This window comes from Lampetra planeri, chromosome 50, assembly GCF_965212315.1.
Source record: "Lampetra planeri chromosome 50, kcLamPlan1.2.h2, whole genome shotgun sequence".
NCBI classification, from domain to species: Eukaryota; Metazoa; Chordata; class Hyperoartia; order Petromyzontiformes; family Petromyzontidae; genus Lampetra; species Lampetra planeri.
The window spans coordinates 808,348-829,847 of record NC_136156.1 but is presented as its reverse complement, the minus strand read 5'-3'; the positions used below and the strand labels follow the sequence as shown (position 1 = coordinate 829,847).

Sequence of the window (21,500 nt, the reverse complement as noted above, 5' to 3'; positions counted from 1 at the left end):
GGGCATTGACGATGACGCAGGGGGCCGTGCAGCAATGGATTTTGCTGCAGTTGCCTCTGCCCACAAGGGAGCATCGCAGCAGCCGACGACACCTGTTATTCTTATACATGTACTACGGCGGATTTGTTTTATGGAATATTGGAAAGACGTGGCATTATTTGGCAAATAATTGCAGTGTACTTATTATGTGCACTTAAGTACACGCAGTACACATTAAACATCATCCTTTAAAAAATACATAGATAAGGTATAGATGCAGAACACCACCCAATTTGTTAACTCATTACCAATTAAATGTTGTCTTAATACAGAAAACCATCCATTTAATGATGTAACAACGCACTTTCGCGCTTTAAAATGGATTATTCGAATTAAATATTGATACGCGTTGCACGAACATGCATCGACACGCGCGTGCGGGCTCGTAATTCCCAACACTGGAGAGCGCACGTTACGGCAAATAACGTCCTTCCAACTTCATTGGACTTGAAGTACTGCGAAGAACATTACACTACGTACAAGTGTCCACAAATGCGCCAAGCTGGATTTTAATAGCAATTTAATAACGGCACCGGCAAACACGAATCACACGTCAGTGAAAGCAGCGCCAAAACAAATTGCCAAGCGCCACAAGGGCAAAGTCATATGCTGTACTTTATCCCGACTTCATATTAAAAGTTACACATTGTGATGCACGGTGAACAGCAATGCGTACGATTCAGCGGCGAGACCATGTCACGTGCCACGTTTGTACAAAGCGTCGCGGGTAACGGGATGCGTGAAAATGCATATTATCTAGCAGTGTGTTAATGTCCGTATGGGAGACGGAGTGCGCGTCTTTAATTCCCAGGGTGAACATGATTGCATGAACAGCTTGGGAATTTCTGCTTTTATAAATACCGCAGAATATTCGTGGACAATTTGCAGAATTTGCATGAGGATACATGCTTTCCTTTCGCACAGAAGCACAATCAGTGAGATGCATGCACATTACCAGCCGACGCAATGCAAACGCTGCCGTAAGCAGCGTGGTTAAGGTGGGAGCACGATTATTCAAATCAAATCAACAAATGCAATTATTTCATGAATGAAAAGCATTACATCCCCACGAACTCCATTGTAAAAAAAAAAATACTAACTGGCCCAAATATCACCTCTGTATGTACAGCCTGATTGCCAATCCAGTGCAGGGTGAGAGCTCCCCACGCGGCACAGGCGCTGTTTGACCATCCTCTACGACCCTGGTCGAGGTGAGCATAGACGTTGGAGTGCAGTACAACAGAGATGTTCCTGCACTGCCCTCTGCTGGCCACCGTTTAGCCCCGTAACAGCCCAGGCGTGTGACGCACGGCCATCCGTCCAAGCTCAAGACGAGCTCTTCGCTCTCGAGATCTGACGAGGGTGGGTGCATTCCCGATTTGGCCATATTTGACGCTCGTATTAAAACATCTCCGGTTTCTGGATACAAAATACAACTTAGCAGTTTTAAGAAAATGCTTCCACAAGCAAATGTAATGTGTGCTGGTCTCATAACGTTTGACAGATAGCCATTGCTACTTCTATAAATCCTGATGAAATGTTGCGAGTGGATCAGGGATATGTTGCTTGGGTGATACGGTCGTATGCACTGTGCCGCCTTCTCTGATCCATCCCATCACTGGCACACTCCCTAAACGCTCAGGTGGGATAGATGCACACTGGTAGGGCATGCTGTTCTATTTAAATAAAGCAATACAACTGTCAAAATGTACATTTCTGAAGCTACGTCAACGAAGTTGGTTATAATGAAAAACATAAGTTCACCATAATTGAAAATATACTGTACCATGACATTAAAAACAACCTTAGCCACTCCCAAAGTTAAAGGTTATCTTTGCTGAAATCATATTTCAGTATTTATTCTGAATACACATTGAAGTGAAGTCTTAAACATCGTTTTTAATGGATTTTCCAAAACTTACAAAAATATAAGCCTACTGCTGCCATTTTATTTAAAAACCACATCACACAAGTGACCACTGTTGGGACCGATGTTAGACGGGCCACAATTAAGATACAATTTTGGGAGAATTGTGCTTTTGCTATAAACTAACCCCCTCCAAAGCCACGTGAAATCTCCAACACTGGATAACACCCGATAAAGATACTTTTCAAATACTTTTTTACCCAAGGACACACACACACACTTAGTATGGGACGGTGTACTTTGACAAATGTGGACCTAACATCTGTGACTGCAATCGCTTCTTGCACTACCGTTGCAATGATTACTGTGTTCACCTTCATAGAAATTATTATATGACCACAACCCAAATAAAAACTGCCTACAATGCATGTATAAATTGGACCAGTGGAAATGTGTGAATATATCCATATTGGCACAAGCGAGGCTATTTTATTGTACAGTAATATGAAAGCCATGCCACTTCATTGCTAAATGTGAATTAGCTACTTTACAGTAAAAAAAAAGCCAAAATAAACAATAAAAACTTTTATTTCCCCCAACAATTTATATTGGCTCTGCTCATAATCACATAACTATGGAGTCTACATCAAAACTTTTACATATAAGCTACATGAAGAAGGGAAAAAACTGTTCTGCAAAGATTAAGTAAAAACGAAAAAGATGCACAGCCTATACAGGACTTGTTTACACAACATGCGAAGCTTCACAGGGAAACTTAATTCAATATTTGAACATGTTTAGATTGTATGAATATAATTACGGAAGCGTTAATGTTGTTTTAATGTTACCAGAGGGTTTTTGTGGTTGCGTTTTAAAGGCAGGAAATAGCCGAGCTGTTGTTAAACACGGATGCACGGGGAGTGGGAAAGTATTAGTGTGCGGGGTTGGGGTTAGAGGGTTGTGAGATTAATTATCATTTTCGTTTGTAGTCTCTTTGGACACCAGCGTCTCCTTCTCGAGCATGAGCTCTGCAAAACGGTTCTGCAGCTCCTTCTCACGCTCCACCTGTCTGCCGACATCCTCACGCAGCGCCTGCACCACCACCACACAACCACCCCAAACATCAACCGAGTTTATACAAGCAAACAACCTGCTTTGTGTAAACAGTTTGTTCAAGTTAACATGCCTCCTGGTACGAAACTATGCTAATCTGTGCACAAATGACCAGTTTAAGTAAAAAAAATAAACCGAATCAATCTGCTTACCAACTCTCAAAATAAGATGGTGCTTAGAACTGCTTTGTAGATTTGAGCCAGTTGGTGGTAATTCCACATCCCTATAGCCAACGGAATAACAATCTGTAGGGCCACTGCTGATTTCTCAGAGTGATGCCAGTTTGATCATCAACCCTGAGAGGTTGCAAGGCTGAGTCTTCTCTCGACCAGGAGTTCAACTCGCAACCTTCCAATCATGTATCGCCGACTCTAACCCCAGCGCCACCTAGCCAGCTACAAATACGCAGTGAATGAAAATACTTAAAACATATGCAAACTACTGCGGCCAACACACAATCATGCGACATGTTCCGTTACATCACGCTAAATATGCGCATGTGCCCACTAACAAATATAGTCCTAATTACGTAATAAGCGGACATTCCCAGCAACCACAATATGGCATTCAGTCCAACAAATGTCATTTGCCTTTGTAATGCTTTTGCAGTAAGACTACAGTATTTACATAATACCATTTATTTCAAGGTTTGTTGCTTCAGTTAACTTCAAAGCAATGTAGAGTTAATGAGAGCCAAGTCGCGTGTTTCTCTTCGTCCGTAAGTGAAGTGTGAATTGCTGCCCCTGTGTTGCTGGAACAATACCACATCAAGTGACCCCAAGTGCTGCACTAATGCGGGTTGAACATGTTTTCTTAACGGACCTGTCAATAAACGTGATGTCACGTAACCTTCCACATAAATCAATGACTGACATCACTGCTGTGGAAAACAGTCAAGTCAGTCACTACACTAACCAGGAGACTTGGTGAAAGAAGTGTGGCACGTGCTTGACTTTACGTAACAAAACACACGCAAGTGTTTTAGGCACATGTCAGACTGGTGTGCTTTACCAGCTGAATATATAAAGAAACATAATTCTTTCAAGCTTGCGTTGTACAGCAATACATTTCACTGGATTAAGTGTAAGGTTGCATGTTCTTGTCTAAAAATAAACAAAACAGAAGGTTCAGCCACCTGATCGAAGCAACCTTGGGCTAACCAAAATCCTGCCTTTCCAGTTTACAGACACTCTGTCCGCAGGTAAGAGCTTGCAATCTGAGACACGACTCAATAGCTCTGTCAAACTGCAAAAGTAAATATCTGGAATAAAATGGGGCTGCTACTTCATTAATCATCTCTACCATCTTGATCAAATTTCATATCGCAGATTGAGTCATTTATTGGCAGTGATTCAGAAACTAATAGTGCAGGCAACTATATCAGTTAGTGAACATATTTTAACCCCTTTCACCCCCGTGTGTGACCAAATGATCACATGTTTAGCACTTCTTTTTTTTTAAAGAAAACCCACGTGGTAATATTGAATCACAAATATGAATTTGCAATTTCCACAGTACCTAAACTAGTGTCAAATATGGTTCCACAAAGATGACAATACAATAATGGTATCAATTCATTTGGACTATGTAATAATCTGATTGTCATCATCAACCTTCCCATTGCTGGGTAAAAGTCTCCTCGCCACCTTGTTGCCATCCCCGTACTCTCCTGCGCTGCTACAATGAATGTTGCTCCTGCACAGGGGCTGGGTTCATTGCTCCATCTCTGTGGTGGTCGTCCTCTGGGACAACTTCCCTCCCCTTTGTCTACAATTCTATCACTTAGTCTTGTCAATCTATTACTCACGTGAACCCTCTTGGAGTATATCCTGCCCAATCCCACTTCTCATAATTGTCAACATTGTGTCTCTAATAATTTAGGCTTCTTCTCGGATCCATGTTTTCCTCTTTCTGTCCCTGAGTGTAACACCGAACATGCATCGCTCCATGAAAATTTGCCTACTTTCAGCATGTTCCATATTTATTGTCTGTGTCCATTATCCCGATCCATATTTGATAGCAGGCAATATGCCGATTAAAAACAAATTTCCCTTCGGGCACACTCATTTGTTGATTTGCATTAGATATATAAATTACACGTATTTACATTGATCCCAGAGATCAGAGAACCAACTATTTTACACGATAGAGACCAACCAACCACGTGAGATATCTGGATTTATAAAGTAGCATTGTTCTAACATCGACTACATACGTAACATCACTACAACAATAAGAATGCAGGAATTTAAAAAAACACAAATCAAAACAAGATTCAGGCAAGGAGATACATCCTCAGTAAGGGGCTATTCACATCAACAAGGGAAGTTACTTGCCAAACTATGGTTTAGAAAACACGAATGGAAAACAACTTAACAAAGAAGGCTGCAAATATGGGAAAAAGATAAAGATAAGAAAAACAATACCAGAAGAGGGGGCCACTCGAGGGTAAATGTATTTGTCGTTGTGTATTTGTCTGACAAAAATTACAGATTCCCAGTACAGCTACCTCAAAAGGAGGACAATCCTGAGAAACCGAGATGGGCGGAAAGCCCATATCCGTTTCCCCAGGTGGCATGCGCAAGCGACAGTATCTGTACGTGAATGAGGCAGCGCCGTTCGCTTGCTCGGTCTAGCCTGCGATCATCACCTCGAGGCGCCGGGGAATGGCAATGTCCTCGTGCTTCTTCAGCTCCTGGAAGGTGTGCAGCTCCAGGTGTGCCTGCTCCACCTGGTCCCACAGCTCTCCCAGCTGCTTGGTGAGCGCCATCGTGCGTGACTGGTAGCCACCCGTCAGGATCTTCAGCTTCTTTTCCAACTTTGCAGCTTTCTTCGCCTCTGCCGTCATCTGTGCGCGGTTTATCTACAGTGTAAAGGCAATAGAGAGAAAACAAACACGCCTTACTATCTCTGCAAAATAAACACTTCAAGTGCAGCCTTACTTGCTGCTCACATTCATTTAATGGCAGCACTAATCCTCCATTGATGATCTTAAGCTAAGCAAATAAGACACAAGCCAGTCCATCTAGCATGTTGCTGTTGACATCCGCCTCTCGTACCACAGGTATGAAAAGCTGTGTTGACTGCCAACCGAGATTTGAACTCTAAACCTTTCCAATTTTTTAGTCAACCGATATAACAAGTGTGCCAGCTGGCACACTACAATGCTATAGTCGGTGCTTTACAACATCTGATCAAGTCAGCAATTGTGAAACGCAGCATGTTTGAGATGCAGACTAAGCCACTGTCAGATGGTGCTGAAGCGAGTGAGGCTACGGATGCTGGGGTTGTGCTATGCGTAACCACATGTCACACTTGTCACAATTACAATCATAAGCATGTCCTACGACCCACAATCATTCATTTGTTTATGCGTGATCGCCAACTCCGGCATATGGCACTGTTGCCATTAAACACAACAACACTGAAAAGATGCACCGCCCTTAGATGAATATGCACACACATTAGGGTCCGCACAACACACAAGCTGATATTGACACATCACAAGAGGTACTCGTTTGAGGTCAAGTAAAATGAAGAAAAAGAGCGTTATAGTTCATCGAATTCCTCCAGTATAAATACATATTGTGATTATAACTCTGAAGTTCAGATAGGACTTTATACTAAACGTTAGTTGTAAATTATTGGCACAGTAGTGCTGAAATCTACACGACCATGCCCCAAAGAAACACAACTGGTACATTTCCATGCTGTTACGAGAATCGACAAATTCATACAACACTTTGTATGTATAATCCACTGTGGAATATACAATGGGAATTAGTATGGTTATATCATTACTGAAATATGCAAAGGCATGAGGATAAATAAACATGAACATTCCAATCATATTCTGGTTACACAATGGAATATTTTTTTCCGAAATGCCCATGACAAAATAGGGTAAAATATTTCCCCTCGGAAGGTTTTGATTTATAAAAAGAAGCATCTTCCCGACCACAATCAAAATTCTTTGCGCGTTTTACCCTGTGAACTAAGGGGTAGTTCTCTTTGAACGTTGTTTGTAGAAATTTCTAAGATGAAAAATATCTGAAATATTTCAAGTTCATCTGTGGGAGTGCTGGACATACCAAATATAATTTCTTGATAAAACCCAAACGTTTAATAAACATACGGTCGCAATTTCCTGAGATGACATTCAGTCCATGGCCAAACTGCTAATTTTCCAGGACGTAAAATGCACACTCTGAGAAAACATACGCATTCTAAATGATAAATCTCACAAGCAATGGATAACCAAGAAATGGGAAATTCCAACCACGGCCTTACACTTTACCACTATCCTTTTGAAAAAAGTATAATTCAAAACATGTTTGACTTTCCCACACTCATCTTGGCAGCATTAGTGTATTCATTTGAATAATGAAAATAGTAATTGCATTTAACCAAGATTATTACTTCTTTACATTATAAGCACATATTAAAAACTAATTCTCAAAAACATTAATATTAATTACGCGATTTCACAGAAACAAATGCAATACATTTTCATCATCTTCATCATGTAGTCTTTTCTATCGGCCATCTTCCCTGGTGATATATCCAGCACTGCCTTTTCTTGACAGCAGATAGTCACTGATATACATTTGATCCTTATGGCAGTACTCCGGGGTACCAAATAATACAAAATGGCCAAGGCAATTAAATACTTTATTTCTGGGACACTATTTTTTCCAGGGGTGTACTTAATTCCGCGACTGGGGTACCAATCAATCCAACATCAATGTCGAAACGCAGCGAGGACGATTGCGCTGAAACCCTGAACGCTCGTACGCACTGTAGTGGTGCATCGTGTACAGCTCGTCGAGACGAGTCGATTGCCGCATCGCCGACCATCAACAGACTAAACATGACTGCATCACGGACATTGTGCTAGAGCCGGGGTACTATGGTACCCCGGGGTGCCGTCATGAGGTTCAGTTGTTCTGTGATCCACGTGTTTCACTTTCTGTCTCTCAGCATAATTTCGAACATGCTTCTCTTCTTCGGGAATTTTTCAGATTTTGTTATATTCCTTTGTCAGTGTCCATGCATCTGACGTCATAGCTGTTAGTTTGCATTAACTAACTTACTTCTATTTTCATTGTTATCTACATTTCAATAACATAAATTATCTGCATTATTACTTTCAACTTAAAACACAAGACATTTAAAAGCTAAACTCATTGTTGGTCTCTGGGCATAAATTCACGAGTTCAAGTTCCATAAAAGGGACTTCTGACGGCAAAAAAAACATATCAGTGACTGCACTGCCCCCCAGTGGGGATGTTAACATTTTGTGGCACATCTTGAGTGCAAATTCCAAACATGCTCAGTTTTTTCCAGCAGCTGCGTCAAACTAGGCGTGGCTTTTAGGGGGCGGCTTCCGGCCTTCAGGAGCCAGGATGAGGCAGCCTCCATTTTTAACAGCGAGTGTTCGGCAAAAAAAAAAATCGGCCGATTATATTTCGTCAATTGCTAGATTTTATTGACTAATCGTCCCATCTCTAAGTTTAGGTGAGCAGCTACGCACAGCTGTTGTGCTGTGGGGACACCAGAAAGAAAGGGGGGGGGGGCTGTGAGCACTGTGGCGTTTTAGCCGTGCCGCTCTTACCTCCAACTTCTTCTCCAGGGACTCGATGCGGTCCTTCTTGCTGGCGAGGTTGGCACGTGTGTAGCGGCCCTGGGATGGCAGGTAGAGCACCTGGCTGTAGCACTCCTCCCACACCTGGTTGTAGGCCTCCAGAGAAAGGTCCCCGTGACCCATGCCCTGCTTCACCACCTCCATTTCCTGTGCCAGCAGCTCACGTGCCTGTGCAGAGAGGCGAGCGAGTTAAAAGGACTCCCTGTGCTGGGTGTTCATTTCAATGCATGTGACGATGAAGATGGCAATGATCATGATCCGCTCGTGCAGGGTCCTTCAACTAGTTTTGTCCGGCAGACCACGTAATAAAACTAGGAAGTACTGTGGGGCAAATTACATCATATGTTACATTTAAAGATGTTTGGTAAGTGGCCATTTTCTGCACAGGACAACCAGGGACTTCTCACAAAGTGAAATGAATTTGATCGACTATGGAGCTGGCCTCTGACCATAATTTGAACCTGCGTTCTAACTGCAGCTTCACCCAGACAGATGTAATAGTGACACAAACTAACTATGAATAACTCCGGATCTTTTTTCCTGAATTATCCAATTGTGGTATTGCGTCATGACATTAGAATAAGAATCCAGTTTCCACCGTGTCAGAAAATGGCCCGTGAAAGAGATATTGCACAGACTTGTGAACAATCCTTCAAGGGGCTTTTTTTATCACTTTCCCAAAAGAGATTGTGTGACAGTCAGATATTTATTAATTCTCGGAACTGGAATTTAGCAAAATGTGTTTTTTTCTGTGCAGTCATGGGGGACTGGGCTGAAATCATCAACTCGCTACACTTAAGAACCAGATTTAATGACCCCAGCTGCCCATATCCATACCAAGGATCTCAGCGGTACGAAGTTCTTCTGACCGTTGAGCTATCTGGTCAACGCCATGTAATAATATTCAAGCCTGAGATCATCAGCGACAGTTACCTTATGCAGGTCAGCTTCATCGATGGGCTCGTACTGATGCTGCTCCAGGAAGCTGACGTGCGCTGCGTTGTTGGCGCCACCCTTGCCCTTGTGTGCGACGCCATCGTCGGTAGGAGGGTGGTAGAGTCCGTCGTAGTGCATCATGAGGATCATCTCTTGCTTCACCATCTCCTCTGCCAGCTGCAGCTCGGTCAGCGGCGGGTCCACACCCACAGGCCGTAGGATCGTCTCATTGATCTGCTCCGTCGCACAAACACAAAACACGCGTGCATGGAATTTATTTGTAACCAGATGATAGTGCATTGAGAAAAAAAGTCTTATCAAGGAAAACAAACTCAGAAAGCATGCAAGGGAGTGAAATTTGGAAGACAAAACAACATTTAATGGGGCCTCTTCTACCTCCCAAGACACCTATAACACAATCCTTTGGGTTTAAAAAATATGCTAGCTCCTTTAACACCTGTCAAGCTATTGACTCAAAGCATCATTACATTTGGTATTTGAATCTTAGGTTTAACCTACAAATGTGCCTGAATAAGTGTTCAACCAGTTCTTATTACCGCTATGAAATATTGATAAGAAGCATGGGCAATGACAAATAACATTTAACCCAAGTTGAATGTTTGCTATGCTACATGCAGCAATGCATCCCGGGAATTACACTAATTGATAAAAAATGAAACACGTGAATCATGGAAAAAAAGTAAATTCAAAACATTATTTTGAACATTAAGGAAAGTAAGTGGGCTTGGGCAACACGCTAAAATAAAAGGATAATGGCCACTGGACAAGGCTGGTAATGAAATGGCAGCCAAAGCAGAGCACATGCCCGAGAAATTGACCATCACAGAGAAGGAATGACCAGATCAGCTTGTCGGCAGAAAGAGATGGATCATGTCATCTCAAGAGCATGAAGCGAAAGCAAAGAAAGATCATTCAAAAGTGGTTTGACCACGCCTGATTATAATGACTGCACATGACCACTTATTTTCTTCATTTAAATTAATTGATTGAACATAACCAACATTCTGACCTCGGTGGGACGTGGCAGGTCGCGCTGCACTGCCTGGTGCCGCCGCTTCAGCTCCCGCTCCCGCTCGGCATGCCGTACCGCCTGCACACACAACAACAAGCAACAACTCGACCGTCAACCGAGGAGTGATCACACCGCCAGTGGACTCGTGCACACAGGCGAGATATTGAGAAAGTTCAGAAAAGAAAACATGTGCATGCTGACAGCGATGACCTTTAAAAGAAACTGTGCACCTGAAATGTTTTAACCTGAGAAAAAACACTAGTCAACACGCCGGTGGTCTTTATCACAATGACTCAACAAACAAATCACATTTTAATAATTGCTCCTTACTAAAGAAGCAACTACAACACAACTCTTACCTTGTAGCTACATATCTAGGCTGCATATTCCAGGCTTTCTGCATGAGTTTTAGCTTTGGTGTTGAGAATATGAACAATTTGAGGTGAATTTCAGGTACAATCTGTTGGCATCACTGTGGTCATTGCAGTGTCTTTTGATATTTCACTGCAGTGATGGTAAGAGAGCAATTCCCAAAGTCGGTTTTTCTTTTTCTCCCATTAACAAGGTATCAAGTGCATGTCAAAAATCCAGCAAACAGAAACTGCTAGGGAGGCGCATTGTGACATGGCCTCTAGGTATATATCGACAATAATTGTTTTATTCTTCTGCATCATCCTTGAAGGCAGTAACTACTTGCCTTCAATGGGTCGACATAACAGCACTAAACAGAACTCGTGACAGGAACACGCTGGCCTGTCTCCCAGTGTCAAAATATGTTTATATTCACCTGGTGATGAGAATATTCAGCAACAACGCATTTGTTTTCCTTCAATGATGACCATACGTGCCCAAATAACATCAAACATGACAATGGTGATGACTACCCAAAGCCCAAAGCCTGACTATGACAAGACAAAACTAGTATGAATTAAGATAATTTGGTAATGCTATTAGAAACAAAAGTCCCCTTAAGATGACCAAATGGTAATTAAATATATGCATGCATACAAAGATTTACAATTTCACTGATTAATTAACTGGTGGCCCGCACCTGCTTGCGCGAGTCCACATCCGAGGCATCCTCCACGAAGCTCTCGGGCGCCTCATCGGGCTCCTGGTCGCCGTCCACGTTCTCGGGCAGCACGATCTCAAAGTCATTGCGCGGCGTGGGCAGCCCCTGCAGGCCCTTGCGCAGCTGCAGCTGCATCTCTCGCTCCTGCATTCGGCGCGGGGTACAAAGCGACGCAGCTGTGCTACACGGTAGGGATGGCAAAAGTGTTGCAGGGCTTGGGGGAGTGGCAGCTGACGGCAAAGGTGTTTCAGAATCACAATATTTTATTTTATTGGAGGAATCCTCTGAGCTATAAAGCTTTTTTCACAGAGGTGCAGTAACGACAGGTCAAAATAATTTAGTATGGCTGTTGCGGTATGATGGTACGACAACACGTCACGTGATATAAGATCCAAGGTAATCCTCTCGTTGAGTTTGCAAAATATAGTTATCATTGGTCATTTTATTCTTCTTGAAACATTTCATTTCCTCAAGAAATATTTCTTAAATAAATGCAACATTTAAAGTTGAAAATAAATAGCTAGTATTCATTAAAATAAGCACTTTCAAAAAAAAATTCCGGAGTAGTTGACGGCATGGCAATAACATGCCTCCATTATTTTCGTAGTTAAAATTATTGAATATGTTATTGTGTAACTGGCCGATTGTGCATTATAAGCTTTATAGATTGTAATAATTTGATTTATAGGTGTATTTTAAGTGAACTGCAGTTGAAGAACATTTACATACAACAAAGCCCAAAAGCAGTGCTTTCAAAATTCGAAATACAATTACAAATATGTGGGACACTGAAGCTCAATTGTCATATTGTGAACCTTGGTATCGTATATTTGTATGTCAAACTTTTTTCGCAACGTACGTAGCCAACCGTGCTAATCAGAGGTGCGGGACATCGAAGGTGAGACATCGTACCACATCGTGTGGTCCAGGGGTCAGTAACTAAAATAATAAGAGCCATTTTTTCTAATTTGGTGAAAAAAAAAATCTATATTTCAAGAGCCACAATTATGAGACGGTTGTCCTGAATACAAAACGTCATGAAGCAGTTCTTAGAGAGCCACCAAATGCGGCTCCGGTGCCGCACGTTGCCCACCCCCGATGTATTTAAAAATGACATGGCGGCAACCCTAGCGTGCACAGCATACCATCTGCTTGGCATAGCGCGGGTCGTCCACTTCCAGGCCAGCTGTCTCAGGGTTGATGCTGAGCTTGTCCCTCACGGGAGTGCGACCCGGGGTGAGGCCGGTGCCCACTGGGCCCGTCGCCCCCACCGGCCCCGCTGTCACCATCTTGGGGGTCAACCCACCCCTGGGAGTCAGCCCCTCTCCGCTTTGAGATGGAGTCCTGAAAATAGCAAAGTACGCAACCTCAACATATAAAATACTGTCAAAGGGAAGAAAACATTACTTGACCAATATGACACCAGAGATTCGAATGTATTTTGTCAAATTATCAATATTAATGAAATTATAACGGCCATGCCTAGAAAGCTCTACACAAATAACCTCCCTTGGGTCCCACTTAATACAGAAAAACTTCACAATGCTGATGAGACACTTGCTATGAAATCGTCAAGTAATAATGTAAACTGCTCCTCTCATGCAATGCAACTTGAGATGATCTGCAGCAGTCTAGCCAAGGGAAGTTGTCGTTTGACAGCACGAGGTGAACACACGACCAGCCTGCAAAGGGGGCATTAGCCTGGCAGTAGACAGCAGAGGTCGCAATCGGGTACCCGATACCCGTACCCTACCCGATACCCGGCTACCCGTACCCAGCCGGGTACGGGTACGGGTACCCGTTTGCGACCCTGGTGCGGCCGGGTACGGGTAGGCCGTGAGTCACTGGTGAGTAACCGTTTGTCACTCATTTCCCAACGTCTTGTCTCTTCTCACAATTCAAGTGCCTAGAATCAACCCACCCACGCCTGCAACATGGCTTCATCCCAGAGGTCGCAATCGGGTACCCAATACCCGTACCCTACCCGATACCCGGCCGGGTACGGGTAGCCGGGTATCGGGTAGGGTACGGGTACGGGTACCCGTTTGCGACCCTGGTGCGGCCTGGTACGGGTATGGGTAAGGAATCAAAACCCGTTTGCGACCTCTGGTAGACAGTGATGTTGTTATTTGGCTTTAACAATTAAACAATTACATACAGGACTGTCAAGGGAACCTATGTTTCTGAACCCCGTGTGGAGATGTAGCACCTGAAGGGCGTTCCAAGCACAGTGTTTGGCGTCTGGACGATCTGCCGCTGCGGGGTGACGCTGCTGAAGTCGCTCTCGTGCAGGGGTGTGTTCAGGCCGCCCTTGAGCGGGGTCTCTACATTCGTAAGCGCCATGATGTTTTGTGCCTCCTGCGCACAAAACATGGGGGAAGGGGAATTCGAAAAAAAAGTTCATGGAAGCATTTATGTTTAAACATAGCGTGAGGATGGTTTATTTAAAGAGGATAATTGCCGTAGATGCTTCCACGTGGCCGACATGGTTCTGTACAGGGTAACTATAATATTATTACAAATTGAGATAGTACAGCATAGAACAAAGCACAACAAATTACTCTATAAAAAGTCATGGAAAGTAAAGTTAAATTCAACATTAGATTTAACAAATACGAAAGTGGAAGCAAACAGGGGGCGGGGAAGATAGAAAACCAGGAGGGGATAGATGCAACAGTAAACGATCTCGAAGATAAAGGACTGAGAGAGAGTAAAGCAGCAATACTGGCGAAATAAAGAGAGCCATGTGGACATTGGTGTGAACCTATCATCACAAATGAGCTGACGTTAGGGACAGTTGATTATGATGATGAAACAACAAGCTAACTGGATGGAAGTGTTTTCATGTGTATTATAATAGAAGTGTTTTCATGTTTTTGTGACCCCACGAATGTGGTAACAGTGGTGCTTACAAATAATCAGACAGACCAGTAGATTAAACTTATTATTCTCAAAACCACGTAGAAAAATACACCACATCAATAAATTACCACTTGGAGAGTATGTATGCAGGTGGCGCTGTGCTTGTTGTTGTTTTAGGTGCGAGTGGGCACCTGCAGGATGCGGTCTTGTGCGGCGGGGGTGCGGGGCGTGCGTAGGCCGCCAGGGCTCGGCGTGACGCTGTAGTCGGACAGAAGAGCGCTGGACGCGGCGTTGTTGGTGCCGGACTCCTCGGCAGCCTGGCGCGCGAGCTCACTCGCCTGCCCGATCTTCACCACCTCTTCCAGCTCAGAGTCCGAGATCTGAGCAGCATTGCAATAGCAATAACCAGATCAAAAGACAATAACGTTATGATATCAGATAGTGACAATCGCATAGGTAACAAAGCAATGGTTAAAGAAGACATGGTGGGGAAAAACTGACCAAATAAACTAAAACTATTTTTTCTTTTTCCAGGTAAGGCCCACTGAGCTATGTAGCTCATTTTCAGAAGTGACCTGGCTACAAATAATAGTTCAACTTAGTGGCTTATCATGTGGACATTTATAGCAGCCAAATACTGTAAACGCACGATTCTAAATGTAAACGGAAAAACCGGGAGGACCAGGAGAAAAATACACGCGACGACGGGGAGAAAGACATGCAAATTCCAAATATACAGGTGTCGGGGTCGGATCTACGACCTCCTGTCTACCAGGTGAGGTAGTTAACATCTGGCCACTGCACACAAGCTCTGTGGCCACACACCTGGGGGGCTGGAAGGACGAGCTTGCTGCGCTTCTTGGTGAAGTCAGACACGCGGCAGGTCTGCAGGATAGCCGACGGAAGGTCCGACTCCTTCTTCTTTTTCAGACGCTGCTTGTCCTTGCGCCTCTCACGCTCCTCCTTGTCACTAGATAGAGGGATGTGCATCGGAATTCGGTACAAGTATATGAGGGTAATGTAATATTATTTTTATCGGTGGTCAAGGCTGCCCCCTCATGTCCAAAAGCATTTAATGCACAAAAACCTTTCACCTAGTATATGAAATTAAAACCAGCCTTTTGTAATAAACAAAAATAAACAATATTAAATCACAATTTCTAAATCCTCACTTTCAAAACCCGCTTAAGAAGGGCCATCTAGAGCTCCATCTAGTTGAGGCCCTTTTGCCAGCAGTAGCATGAGCAACCGATTATAGGGTTGCACCCTTACCATTATTATTATTTTACTTGCACAACCTCATTGTCTGATCGGTAGAATCATAGAACACTTGGGCTTAACCGTTTACATGCATATGCAGCAACCCACTTGCGCAGCTCTCCGTCCAGGTGCTGCTGCCGCAAGCGCTTGAAGTCTGGCTCGAGCATCTGGTAGTTTTCCTCGGACGTGTCGAAGAAACCTGGCGCCGGCTTCTTCTCGAACGGAATCTCAGCATTGTAGTCAACCCCGCGCTTCTTCTTGCGCTTCTTCTGAATATCGATCCCGGCAGCACGCAGCTCCCGCCTCTTCTGCAGCGCGGCGAGGCGCCTGTGGGCCACGCGCAGGGCGGGGCAAAGCAAAACTCATCGCATCAGCAAGAAACTTCACAAGCAATGTGCAAAAGACTAGGTTTATAACGATGCACCGATTTATGAATAAAAATCGGTGACTACATTCACAATACATGCATCAAACAGTGTGGGTAAAGAATCCATTAGTTTAATTTTAAACAAGTTAAATGCTGGATAACGTTTAGGCTCAACGAGCAAACAAAACTGTCAAGGTAAAGACAAAACTAAAAGTTAATATATTATTGAATCAAATTGCAACTGCCAATCTTGGCAACACATAAAATCGCACATCCGCTTAGCACGATTGGCTACGTATGGTGCGAAAGAAATTCAACATCCATACAAATCGTTTGAAGTGAACTGTGCCTTCTAAATATGCACCCATTAGTAATATTCTGTGGATGTTTGCATTTGACCCGAATTCAATAGCACACAAGTGGTAATGCAGTAAACGTCAAGCCTGAGAAGGGGGGGGGAGAGAGGAAAACTGTAACGTGACGTAGCACAACCTAACCAAGACGAAGCAACCAGCCAATCAGCCTCTAGCACGAGCCCATCACCGGCCCATTAATCATAGCCCCACCAATGGTACATGAGCATGCAAGTTTTTAGATTTTGTAATTTAATTGTTTATAGTACTACTCAATGATGTCAAATTCAGAGTGGCTATCCTATGAAGGCAGTTGCCCCCACAATAAAGATGTGTAACATTATACTACTGGACCACCAAACACATTTTAACGGTGAGAGAGTGACTTTTGATAGTGACTAGGGTTAGTTCAATAACCTCTGCTAAGTGCTCAATTGAAGTGCTGCATGTTAAGTGTAAGGAAAGTTAAGCCACCTCGAGGGTGTGTGCCTCAGATCATGCCACGTAACAACAAAAAACGCCATTTGCCACTAGTGGCTGGGACATCACCACGGCGCTTGTGCCAGGATATGTGCACTTCAAGGTCACGTTACGTGTCGAACGCTCGCTGGCTGGAGGTTACGGGACAGACCCAGGTGCCATGGGTTGACTGACAAAGATGAATGACAGATGCACCACCTGTGCCCCCTACTGCGGCAACTACTGCCACCATGTAAGAGCCGTCTCTCACAAACCTGGCCTCCTCAAGCTGCTTCTCTCGGGCCTTACGCTTTGCCTTCTTGCCCTGCGTGTTGGCAAGGCGGGCACGCGCTTCGGACAGCATCTCCAGCTCATCTGGTGGTGCACAAGAAAAACAACATTAGCAAATTCTTCAACTGTTATTGCACAAAATGTAGCAGGCTACCAACAGTACTTTTTGTCAAGGCTGGTTAATTTAAAGTCATCAGTGTCATGAGCCTCCCCCCCAAGGCATCGCCATTTCTCACGGTCCTGTGATGTAACACTCCACCAAGCACCTGCACAAGAGCTGATTGAATTGCTCCATCTTGACAATGGATGCCCTCTTGGGTGTCACTTGTTATTAGGCTCGACCACGACAATCATCCCTTCTAGCAACGTGTCCTGCCCAAGTGGACTCTTCTTATATATTTGAATAACTGCTTGAATAACTCAATGAACACTCCATTTAAAAATTCTAAAAGCTAAGCATAGAGCTCCTGTAATTCTAAGAAAAAAAACATTACTGCTTTTACTTTTTGGTTCTTTCGATAAAGTCACGTAGAAAGAAAGTAAATTAAATAATTATTTTCTTTCTCCATGACTTTACCAAAATAACCAAAAAGTTACTCCTGCAGTCACGAAAGCTCCAAATCTAGTTAATTACTGCTTTTGCATAAAATAGCTTTTGCAAACAATTACTTTCGTTATTGTTAAAAATATAGAAGATTACCTTTATTGAAGAACAGGGAATGGCCCATTGAGACCAGGAGTCTCTTTCATAAAAACTTCCATGTCCACAAACTTGAATAATAAAATCAAATGAATAGGTTTTAATGAACTAGGAGAAGACCCCGGGGCCGGCCCAGGATACGCTGGCGGGACGATGTCGCTCAGCTGGACTGGGAACGCCTGGGAATTCCCCAGGAAGCGCTAGAGTCTGTCGCCAGCGAAAGGGAGGTCTGGACCGCCCTACTCAAAAATGCTGCCGCCGCGACTCTCCCCAGGACAAGCAGATTCCGAAATAAACGAACGACTAAGCCTTACACCCATCTAAGTATCTGAACAATTTTGGCAGTCAACGAAACTCACTAAACTCAAGTCCCACACCTATATAACTATCATTCTTTTCAACATCCATGACTTTACCGGGCCTTTCATGAAAGGTCGTATATTAAGACTTCACCACATGCCAGTGAGGCACGTAGTTTTGCATTAAGCTATGGGTGGACAATGAGTTGTGTTCCTCACCTTCATCCATGTCCACTGGGTCAGGTCGTGCCGGTTTGGTCTCTGGATTTGGGTCAATCTCTCCAGGCTTCAGCTTACGAGGGTCATCTCCTTGCTCCTCCTCATTGTCTTTCTGTGCTGCCTTGTCCCTGTGCAGTTCACACACACACGCACAAAGAGAGAGATTTTTCCATGTAGCCTACAGATTGATTGAGCGGTGCTGTTAGTGAGCACCTATTAAGTCCGGCATGGCGCAGGAGAGGGTGGTGTGGCCAGTGCTGATATTTAGACTCCGCTAGGTACTCATTCAAGGCCTAGTGGAGGCCCAGGACCAGTTCTGATATTACTCGTCACAGATTATAACTAAGGCGAAAATCTCAGGTTTCCGGGTTTATATTCCTTATCACTACGCTAACAACAGCCGACATTTGCCACCAAGTGACATCACTAAACACTTATGCCAGGCTAGGTACAATTCGGGGCCACATGCCCTGTCAAAGGCTCACTGATAGGTCACGGGAAAGACTCAAGTGCGAAGGGTTAACTGATGACTGGTAGATTCACGATTTGTGATCCACACTGTGCTACAGTGGCGGCGCAGCGGCGGCACTACCACTAGGCCGCAAGTACACACGCATACACAAACATGCAGACAAGGTGATTGTGATGGTCACACAGAGGTTGGGGCAGTGCCTTCGAGGGCTGGCTCATGCTGCAATGCTTACAGGAGGTACTCGTAGTGCTCCAAGCACTGTGCAGCAGTCCGGCCCACGATGGGTGCGATGGTTCGCCACTGTGTCGGCATGAGCTTTGCCAAATGCAGGAGCTTCTCTTCCTCCTCTCTCGACCACTCTGTCTTCTTGATGCTGGGGTCCAGCCACTCGAACCTGCACGAGGAGCAAAGAGCCACACAAAGATCAGCATGTGAGAATGGTCAAACCGGTCTACGTGCTCAATTCAGATTATGATGTGTATTATTGTTGGGATGTATCAATGAATAGATTCAACTCAAATGTGTATTCTCACGATATATGCATCAATTCATTGTGTATCAACAGATACATTATGAATTATATTTGTTGTATACAATTGGTTCATTGAAACCCTGCAATCACTATATGTTCAACAGTGACACATACATAATCGATTTGTGGTTCAAATGATGAAAGTGATTTAAATGTGAATAGCAAAAAACACGGTGTGGAGAGGCCTTAGGCAGTAGACTGCCAAAGCGCTGCGAATTTCATTTTTTCACAAGCCTAATTTTAACAGCTCAACAAAGGTTCAGTAATGTTAAACATGCAGAAAGCGAGGTGTTAAGGTATCAGAAGGAAGGGATAAACAAGGATTATCCCTGGACTGCAACCACTGACAGTAAAAAAAGCCTTCTCAGTCCACAAACGGAATGAGAGAGGGCAACTCACCATCGTGCCTTGCACTGCTTGGCTGATTTTCGATGCAGCAGGGATGCAATTCGTGACCATTGGTTTTTCCCATATTTCATAACAGCCGCTTTGAGGATTTCATCCTACAACGGAATAACACAGCAATTTTGTTGATCATGGACAGCAGTGTTTATGTTACCATAAGTTAAGAAAATCAGCAGCAGTATGTAGTTTCGATACGGAAAGCCATATTCGTCAACAATAATCACAGAGGAAAACTATGTGCATTGTTCAAAGTCATTGCAGCACGAGTAAAGGGCAAAAACGTTACCTTGCTGGCTGCCACAACTTTATAGAGTGTGTGCCCCATAATTACATCCTCAGTTCTCAAAAACGTTGATACCCGATGTGAACTAAAGAAATTACCTAAGCTCGTGTGGGTACTTCAATGGTAGTCTGGCTGTCATGTTCTTAAGACAGAGAACAATTTATCAATCCACTGAACGATACGTTGGATTCCCCCAGTCGAAATAAAGATTCAGATTCTGTCTTGATGATCCAATTCATGACAATCGGGCTGGATATTAACTCACAACGTATTTAAGCATTTAAGCACTGCAGCTTCACCAAAGGAGCTGCAATGTCAACAAAATCTGCACAAATATAAAGCCCTTTCATCAAACCAATGCTGGATGAGGGCCGATCCACGCCGTGAGGATTATTTGACCGCACTTCACCACACTGATTATTGATCAACGTGGGGAGCATAGACATTGAAGCGTAGAACAGCACAGTACAGTACAACAATGTTACTGTGCTCTACTGCCCACCACGTAACACCATTGCCTAAAACAACTTGTTATATGCATGGCCGTCTCCAATCCACGAACTGACATTGTCAGAACAGATTATTACATAAATTTAGTTAAATGTATCCACAGTGCGTTTCTACTATGCTGTACGTAGCATTGTAAGTGTGCAATTAACTACAGAATTAGACAGCAGGAGATACAAGTTAAACGTGGGGCCACGCTTATCTCTGTTCACAGCCCTGATCCAGAGGCGGAAATTCCACGTTCCTATTCCAAGCACAAAACACACAACGCATCCTATCCAGCATCATTATTAGCCCCGATCAATCCATATTCAACATTAAGACCATCCATAGCGGTGGCCACATGACGACTGTTAATCAGTGCGAATAATATAACGAGAATGAGTTTAAACTATAATTAAAAACACGAAGTTTCATTTGTAAACGTGTTAACGCTACTGGCTGCGCGTTGGGACTAGTTGCTGCTTGCTAGGCCGCGGGGTAAAGAATGCGAATAAAAACATTAAAGTTTACCTCGGTGTTTCTCCAAACGCCACCTTTAATCATAATGCGAGGCATGGTTGCTGTTGTTTAACTCTGCACCCGTCGGGATGTGTAAGTTAATGAGTAAATGGGTGAAAAATCGCGATATGCAACTCGACGAGGCGACCACACGACCGCCACACGCACTGGGACACTCTGCAGGGGGCGTGATGGAAAGAGATAAAGTTAAACAAATAGCGTTTCAAAATTAGTAAACGCATTACAACGCGAAGTCTATCGCCATTAACACCTTACTACTAAAGCG

General features: G+C 43.7%; 1 protein-coding gene across 1 annotated transcript; it reads right to left on the bottom strand.

Moving 5' to 3' along the window:
• Nucleotides 1–1,918: 1,918 nt before the first annotated feature.
• Nucleotides 1,919–21,397, bottom strand: CDC5L (cell division cycle 5 like). The gene is made up of 16 exons (XM_078616428.1): nucleotides 21,227–21,397; nucleotides 19,918–20,021; nucleotides 19,219–19,380; nucleotides 18,515–18,642; nucleotides 17,281–17,380; nucleotides 15,935–16,153; nucleotides 15,392–15,536; nucleotides 14,758–14,946; nucleotides 13,914–14,062; nucleotides 12,850–13,048; nucleotides 11,684–11,848; nucleotides 10,630–10,710; nucleotides 9,597–9,833; nucleotides 8,634–8,831; nucleotides 5,670–5,882; nucleotides 1,919–2,998 (listed from the first exon to the last, which is right to left on the bottom strand). The coding sequence occupies exons 1-16, from the start codon at nucleotides 21,269–21,271 to the stop codon at nucleotides 2,873–2,875; spliced, it is 2,460 nt and encodes an 819-aa protein (XP_078472554.1). The 5' UTR covers nucleotides 21,272–21,397; the 3' UTR covers nucleotides 1,919–2,872.
• Nucleotides 21,398–21,500: the final 103 nt, after the last annotated feature.

Excerpts from the sequence above, each read along its gene's own strand:
- CDC5L (XM_078616428.1), bottom strand. The coding sequence starts at position 21,271 with ATGCCTCGCATTATGATTAAAGGTGGCGTTTGGAGAAACACCGAG. Across the intron at positions 18,643-19,218 it reads GAGCACTACGAGTACCTCCT|GGACAAGGCAGCACAGAAAG; the intron begins GTAAGCATTGCA and ends TGAACTGCACAG. Across the intron at positions 11,849-12,849 it reads CGCGCTATGCCAAGCAGATG|GAGCGAGAGATGCAGCTGCA; the intron begins GTATGCTGTGCA and ends CGCCGAATGCAG.